At 39.4% G+C, this 8,342-nt stretch overlaps 1 protein-coding gene across 1 annotated transcript; it reads right to left on the bottom strand.

Moving 5' to 3' along the window:
- Window positions 1-1,185: 1,185 nt before the first annotated feature.
- KRT20 (keratin 20) lies at window positions 1,186-6,507 on the bottom strand. The gene is made up of 8 exons (XM_009889107.1): window positions 6,085-6,507; window positions 5,248-5,330; window positions 4,877-5,033; window positions 3,443-3,604; window positions 3,235-3,360; window positions 2,878-3,098; window positions 1,947-1,987; window positions 1,186-1,283 (listed from the first exon to the last, which is right to left on the bottom strand). The coding sequence occupies exons 1-8, from the start codon at window positions 6,505-6,507 to the stop codon at window positions 1,186-1,188; spliced, it is 1,311 nt and encodes a 436-aa protein (XP_009887409.1).
- Between the last annotated feature and the right edge of the window lie 1,835 nt (window positions 6,508-8,342).

Raw genomic sequence — 8,342 nt, forward strand, 5'->3', positions numbered from 1 at the left:
TGGACGGGAGGGGGTGCGGGCAGTTATTACTAGAGAAAGCTTTGCTGGAAATGGTGGTCTTTTCATTTCTGAACTGAAAGGCAAAATATATTCTTGTTGATAAAATATCTTTGCTTGCTATAGTTCCTGGTGATATAAACGTTCACAGAGAGTGAAAAAAATAAACAGGCTTCTTCAATTCTACATTTTACTTTATTATGAAATGAAAATTGACACTTCTTTTTAGTTGAAAATAATGTTTTACTGAAGTGAAGCTGCATAACATTTGAATGGTAGTTCCAGTTCAGGAAAGGTGCACTGAATCAACATTTTAATGTGTTTTTAAAAGCAAATCTACTCTAAACATGCTAGTATGTAAGAGGAAAAATAGATTGCTAAACTTTGAATTGCAATTAAATTAACATATTTGATAGAAAGTGTATAATCTGTATCTGGTAAATTCTTTCTTGTAAAGTTTTGATAAGGTGTCCACCAATGTTTCAGAAATAGCAGGTCTCTTCTAAAAACTTTTCTTTTATTAATATGTTGAAAGTGTGAGAAAACGTAAGGCACCAGGTGTTGAGGTGAACTGTCTGTAGTAATGAAGAAAAAATTCTCACAGTGCTTTCAGAAGAGTCCACTCCCATCGAGAGCTCGTTAAGCACATGAGCAGATTTTGTCCCATGTCTTCATCTAGTGTCTTTCACCAGCTTAGTGCTTAGAAACTTCAACAGTGAACAGTGCTTAAGTATTTTTCTAAATTTAATTTATTTAAAAGCTATAGTAAATTCATGCTGTAAGTCATTTCACTTTCCAATTTTTACTGAACAAGTTTTTTAATGTAATTTTAAGACTGATGTAAGTAAAAACTAAAACTTCCATTTTTATCTGTCTTGGAAACAATTGTACATTTATAACAGGCTGATTTGTTTGTTGTTTGTTTTTCATCAAGGTATTTAGTCACTGTGTGAGTAAACCCAAAATATTGTGCTTTGGAATTTACTGATTTTTATTAATACCCACTTCCCCTCCCCCCCCAAAAAAAAAGAGAAAAAAAGAAAAAGATTGTTTGAGATTTCATTGTTTGGCATTTTTCAACCCTTCTGGGTTTTAGGGAGAAGATTGGATTCTTTGTAAAGGTTAATCTTTTAATTTTGGCACCAGCTCCACGAAGCTCAGAGGCTGTCTCCTCTCTGCTGGTGCCATTTACATCTTCTCTTCAATCTCTTTGACCTCAGAGGAGACAACCTTGCCGTCAACAACCTCTTCAACAATTGTCTTGATCTTCTTAACTTTACTTGATTCTGGTAATGAAATTGAACAGTGAATTAATTAAATTCAATGTATATTGACAGAATAACATTACCCTAGTCTTAGCAGCAATTTCACAAATGAGAAAATAGATAAAGGCATCTTTTCAATGCACAGTTACTGTGAAGTAAACTTTGGGGGTATACGGGATATGGTTTCTCTTGTTTGAAGATCCTGTATGTTACCCATGATACTACAGTGGACATTATGTTGAATACCTCTTTATCCCTCTGATATTTTTGCTTCAGTTTAGCACAAACTTGCAGACCTAAAACCTATGAATAGTCTTATACTGAAATAGCTACTTTTGCTGTTGAATGAGACACTTTATTTAGGAGCCTATTCTCCCTGCGTAGTCAGCGGAGAGCAGCAGATGCTCCTGAAGTCCTCCAGAGGGTAATTCAAGAATTCTCTGTCATTCTCTTGGCTCTTTGAGGAGTCTGTGGTTTTACTTTGGGCACCTGAATCATATATCTAAAACCAGGCTTTGTATGATCCCTATAGGTTATCTGTTCATACAGTTGATTGCTTTCTTGATGTAAGGTTCCACTGGTTGATTATTTGCTCTGAAACTGTGTCAGTTTATGTCACGCTACTTAGTTCCATAACATTTCAACAGGCAGCCATCAAAAAATAAGGAAGTGAGTGTGACATACCTTTTTCAAGCTGTGCTGCAGATGCCTCCAATTGGAAATGTCTGTTCAAATTATAAATTAAAAAAATATAAGTATATGGTGCCTAACATATTGAAGAAAAATCCTTGTACATTTCCTGTATATTTAATCAAGACAGCTGATGTCCTTTCATCGAGATATTTAACCATGTGTCTGAATGAGTCTTCTCTGTTAAAGTAAAACTTGCGAAGCATAAGCTATAGGTGGAATTAATCTGCAGGCTTGTGTCTGCAATGCTATGACTTCAGCTCATGCAGATATTTCTTGTCGGGAAATACCACTGTCTGCTTGCCCCGCTTTCATAGATGGCTGCTCTTTTCACTACTGAAGATGGGATACTGGACTATCTGAACATGTAGAGTCAGCTCGCTTGCACCTCTTCAAATTTGTAAGTAGCTCGGCTACTAGTGACACAGGTAGAGCAGCACATAATCCAGTGCAGGCTGCAAAACCTGCCATGGACTGCAAGAGAAGGTCAATATGCTCTTGCAGAGCCTGCTGTAGTGTGACTAGGTGCTGCGGTGTCTAAACCAGGTTAAAAAAAAATACCTAGCCCGGGATAGCCCAGGCCTGCAGAAGCTGCAATCATTGCAGTTATGGACAAGTGATCCAAAACTGCATTACTGATGCTTATGGCATCTATCCAGCTGCTCAGCTCACAAAGAGTAACAGCATATACCTATGCAGAGGCTGAGAGAGACAAACTCGGCTGACTTCCACAGCAGCCTCTGAAGCCCAGCACAACCCGCAGCCTGCTCTGAATGTACGGTTGAGAACTGGGCAGCAGACTCCCCCCCCAGCTGGCAACTGGCAGAGTTTACACTTTCACCTTCCCTGAACAAGACAGTATTTGCAATGTTGTTTGCTGTCATACAAAACTAAACCCACAAGCAAAGTGCGTGTATTTCCTCACCCGCTGTCCTCTCCTTCCAGCAGACGGCGGTACGTGGCGATCTCCATTTCCAAGCGAGTCTTGATATCCAGCAATATACTGTACTCGTTATTCTGACCCTCCATTTCAGCTCGGAGTTGCCGCAGTTGAGCCTCTAAATTGGCAACTGCTTCCTGTATTTGTGTTAGCTGATAACTGTAACGTGCTTCAGTTTCAGCCAGAGTGTCTTCTAAAGACTTTTTCTACAGCCGATGAAAAGAACAGAGATTTATTATTCAAGAGGATTCATTTTTGTGTTAAAATAACACAGTTTATTTATTTATCCATGTAACTGTCTACTAAAGACAGTCCTTATTTCAAGTACTCTGTATTATTTACCATGTTAAGGTGGGACTGTAATTCTAGCTCCAGACCCTGAAATATCTGTCTCCGGTCGGTGACCTCCCTCCTCTGGGCTTGGAGCTGTTCAACGTTGATTGCTACTTCCTGGCTCAGTTCTTTTGTCTGAAAGGCAAAAATGGAGGGACTCTAAACTGCCAGGAGACATGAGTGAGGTTCTTGCTAATGTTTAAGTAATTGACCTTACCTGCTTTTCAAATTGTTCTTTGGCTTCTTGACGGTGCTTTTCTGCCATTTCTTCATATTGCTTCCTCATGTTTTCCATAATAGTTGCAAGATCAATACTTGGAGCAGCATCCAACTCGACATTAACTGAGCCGCCCACCTGTTTGCGCAGTCGGTCAACGTCCTACGGCAATGAGGGTTGTATTAGAATCACAGCATCACAGAATGGTTGGAGTTGGAAGGGACCTAGTTGGAAGGATCATCTAGTTCCAGCCCCACTGCCCTGGGCAGGGACACCTCCCACTAGACCAGGTTGCTCAAAGCCCTGTCCGACCTGGTCTTGAAAGGTTAGCATCGGCTACAGGGAGCTTTCAATCCTGAATATTGGAAGCAAATTCAAAATCTACAGACATAGAAGTAATTCCTCAATAGCACCTCAGGGCGAGATAACTTAATCACCTTGCAAATACTGTTTAGCATACCTCATGCTAGAACATTTTACTTATTTTGTAACAGTAAATGCCATATCATAGATAAACATGATAAAAAGATGATTTCCTCAGGCCCAGCTCTATGGAAAGCGAGCAGAAGTCATGGTTCCCATTTTGCTTTTGTGGGGTAGCAAATCCTAAACCACAAATATTCTTAAAGAAAACCTTCACTCCATATTTTCTGGGGCTGTTCAGCCTTTGATGCCCAACACCTTGGGTGTCAGTGCCACACACGGTTATACTGCTTCCAGAAACAATACAAATGCTTCAGTCCTGCACAGCATTGTTTTAAGTGGGTGGCTAGGTTGGCTTTTTTTCTAGGTTGGATTTTTCTAATACAGTGCTTAAACAACAGATTTTCTGAAATGACAAGAAATTTACACTTTTGAAGTTGACTCTAAGAGGAAAGCTTGGGCATATGCCATAATTGAGATTTTGTTAACAGTCATTTTGAATTTAGGATTTCAGTTTGTGTCTTTACTTGAAAAGTGAAAATAAACAATGGTTGTGTAACATTCTTACCTTTGTAGCTCTTTGAAACTATAAATGTAATGCTAAGGGTGAAGTTCAGTGTGAGCTTAGACTCCGAGGACATACTGAGTGCACCCACGTAACTTGTAGGTATCTCTGTATGAGCCAGAGCTCCTGTTGCAACCAGTAGAGACCAGAGTGTCCCAGCTCACCAGCTGGTAGGTGTTTGCTCTGCAGTCCGCTGAATCACTCTCTAGGCTGTGTCTGTTTTACTGGCTGTCTCTCAGTCGATTATAATGGAGCCATAGGCCCATTCACACAGATAATATATGAATAAGTACTTAAATTTTGATGTGCTAATCTGGAGCTGGGTCCCACTGTAAGTCTCATATTGTTTCAGATTAATCATGAAGATTTCATTATTCCTAGTGAGGCTGAGTTTATGCGGGCTACTTTATAAAAACCTCTCCCTGACAGTGTTTAGCTGCTCTCACCTCCTCGTGGTTCTTCTTGAGGAAAGCTAGTTCTTCATTCACACTTTCAATCTGTGACTCCAAATCAGATTTTGTCAAAGTCAAGTCATCACGAACTCGGAGCAGTCCGTTAATGTCACTCTCGACACTTTGCCTGAGCAGGTATTCATTCTCATACCTGTAAAATAAGGCATTTTTGTCATCATGAAAATTCAACTGTTTCATATAAACGTTAGAATCGGTAACTACTACAGCCTTAGTTGTAAAATTTTTCTTTTTATTAAACTTTAGGTTAAAAAATGTTTACTTCTCAGCTTTGATACTAATAACTAGAAGCTTTCATGAATTAGAGGAGCATGAAACAGAATTTATGAAATGATCGCATAACTTACTTCAGTCTAAAATCATCAGCAGCCAGTTTGGCATTGTCAATCTGCAGGACAAGCCTTGCATTTTCCAACTGTGCAGCAGCAATCTGGAAAGGAATGGTTGAAAAGCGATGACTCTTTGCACATAAATGCACACTTGATCCATTTCTGGAAATTAATACTGCATGTGGGCTTCATCTTCCTTAACTTTGGCTGTCTAGTCATCATCTAGGTTTAAGCTAAGTTCCTTTGAAGTGCATAGAAGGAATTAGGGTTCTCCAAAGGACAAATTCTCCTGTCATAAAGTAGGTATATAACTGCTCTCTGGAAGAGATCTGCTTTTAAAGGATAGGAAATAGAACTGGTGAAAAGTAAGAGGGGAAAGATTTAAGGAAATTCACTGGAAATATGATTTGACAAATCTATCAGCTGATTGCTGTGGGAATATTTTATTGTTTATAGTAGGAATTTACTATTTCAAGTAGTGATCTGTTATTTTTTCTGAGCATTTGGCAGTCTTTTCTAAAAAAACACTTTGAAATCCACAGATGCTAAACTACATTTAAATATGTAAATTATCACTAGTATTTTCACAAATTAAAATTACCTACGGCAAGTAGAATTGAATTAATTTTGATTCACAGATTTTTCATGTATGCGATTACTCACATCTGCAGACAAATATCTAGAATTACAAATTCTGTAAAATCTGTCACTAATTTTTGTCTGATCAAAATAAATAATTTATTTTTCTTAGCTGAGAAAATTGCAATTTGGAAAAGTACATTTTCTACAATCGATTATTATCTATCTTCCATAATTGCAATTCATATATTTATAGATGGCTGTATGATATCTTACCTTACTTTGGAGATCTTCAATTGTTTTAAAGTATGAGCTATAGTCATGCCTTATGTCTGTGGTGTTCTTCTCATACCACTCCTTGATCTGCTTTTCAATCAGGGAGTTTGCCTTTTCCAGAGAACGCACCTTCTCCAGATATGAAGCCAAACGGTCATTTAGATTTTGCATAGTTGATTTTTCATTGCCAGTGAGCAGCGCTTCGTTACCAGTGACACTAAGCTGAAAGTTCCCACCGAAGCCTTGTCCATAGCTGGAGCTGGTAGATATGCGGGTGCCATAGCCACCGGCTCCCCCGTAGACGCTAGGTGCCTGGATCTTCTGGATGGCTATTTTCCTGGAGGTTAAACCACTGACACTGGGGGCCGTAGGTTGGAAGCGGGTGCTTGTACCCCACTGAAAGCTTTGGTTAGAGAATGCCATTTGTGTTCTTCGTCTTCTGAAGTGAGACAGCTAATCTGCACAGATAGAGAGCAGCTGAAGTGAAGAGCAGTGTGTGCTCTGTAAACCTTTATACTGTTTCAAAGAGGAAGCAGGATAGCTATAAACCCCACCTCTGTTGACACATAATGTAACTGGTGTCAGCACAAATAGCACACAGCATATTCCGCCCCCCCCCCCCATGTAAAGGGGTTTTCATCTGTTCATCTGTGTTTGAGGAAAAACTCCCGAGGTAGTTTGCCTTCCTTTGTTACTATGTTGAATAAAAAAAAAAAACCACAAATAAACCGTTGAATCATTTATAACAGTATACCTGCAGCCATAATCACTATAGTCGTTTGGAACGAACAAGCAGGTTCTTACCCTCGTGTGCAGTGTATGAAATAAAAACGAGAGTTCACCGTATGTGACAAAAGACTTAAAATATTTATATTTGCAATCAAGTATATATTTCTGTTGAGTAAGCACTACTTTGGGCCTCAGGACAGTCCAGAACAGTGTGTAAATTATTAGAAAGGAGGCATCTGAAACTACTGTGTTATTTTATAGTAAGCACAAAACAATATTCATATTGTAATTGGAAAGTGAATGTTGTAGTTAGCTTGCATTGAATATGCATTCATTTAGCATTAGATAAGCCATTATAAGTTGAACTCTAGCTTTCAGTACAGTTGAAATTAAGCAGGAAGAGTATTGCTTTGTACATAAATAAAGTAATAGAATCAAGAACATTGGAAATCTTCATTGCCCACTTCATTTCACGTATGAGATGCTGAGGTCCACAGAGTGACAGGCGGTGCTGAGGTCAAGCTTCCAGCATAACTGGCTTCCAGCCTTCCGGTGTGGCTGAAGTTAAAGCAAAACAAGTATCCCTCCTGCCTGGTCAATACTCTAGGCAGAGAGACTCCCAGCGAACGAGTTCCACTGCTGGGCGGTCTGTCACAAGCCCGGGTGCTATGGTCATTACCTGGAAATCAGCTGCATTTTTTCAGCTCATGAAGAAAACCAACCCAATCGTACTGAGGTTCCTAAACTGCCTATGGTGTATACTTTTGATACAGAAAATGCAGGGAAAAATGGAAAGCAAGGGGAGAAGCTGATTGCTGAGGGGGTTATTCGTGCTGCAGGAAAGCATGTGGCAGGTGTGCATTGGGACAGTTTGTAGGTGTAGTTCCTTGGGGCAGTGCACTGGCAGTACTTTAGTGTATTATTAATGTACAGCCAGTCAGGTAAAACAATTAACACATGTTGCTTGTATTAGTGAAAACAGCTGGTGTACATACCTCGGGGCAAGGAGATTGGTGAGACACTAAGCTTTGGAGGCAAGAAATTGAGTATTGGAAGAATCTTCAGGTTTCTGAGAACACCTAACCTGGGATATTAGGGAATCAGTACTACTTTTAAGTTATTGTGCTACAGATTAGTCTAAATAGTATTGGATCATGGCAAAGCGTTAAGCTGTCATACTTGGCTATTCTGAAAATAGGCATCTTCTGAACCAAAGGGATCAGCGTTCAGGGCAGAACTGTTTTGCAGGAGGATGCTGTGAATTGTCTTTGGACCTTGAACGTCTTTGGGTGTAACTGATAATGAAAAACATTTATGAGAGTTTAAACCAAAGTACACTAATACTCAAGGTGGGTCATCTTTTGTTCATTAAAAATATTCAGACTGAGTAAGAATTGATCGTGGTAGTAGGGCAGAGCATACACCTTTAAAGCTGTAAGAGGAGTACAGCAAGAGATCCTGCTACAGTTACATCTCTTGGCTGTGCATGTCACTGCCTAGATCTCTGACAGTACTTTATGACAGTCTAT

This window comes from Charadrius vociferus, unplaced genomic scaffold, assembly GCF_000708025.1.
Source record: "Charadrius vociferus isolate BGI_N301 unplaced genomic scaffold, ASM70802v2 scaffold1677, whole genome shotgun sequence".
Lineage (NCBI taxonomy): Eukaryota > Metazoa > Chordata > Aves > Charadriiformes > Charadriidae > Charadrius > Charadrius vociferus.

Bases quoted from the DNA above. Each gene is read 5' to 3' on its own strand.
- KRT20 (XM_009889107.1), bottom strand. From the start codon at position 6,507: ATGGCATTCTCTAACCAAAGCTTTCAGTGGGGTACAAGCACCCGCTTC. The intron at 5,331-6,084 runs GTAAGATATCAT...ATTCCTTTCCAG, and splicing joins TTGAAGATCTCCAAAGTAAG to ATTGCTGCTGCACAGTTGGA. The intron at 3,099-3,234 runs GTAAATAATACA...CATCGGCTGTAG, and splicing joins TACAGTCCCACCTTAACATG to AAAAAGTCTTTAGAAGACAC.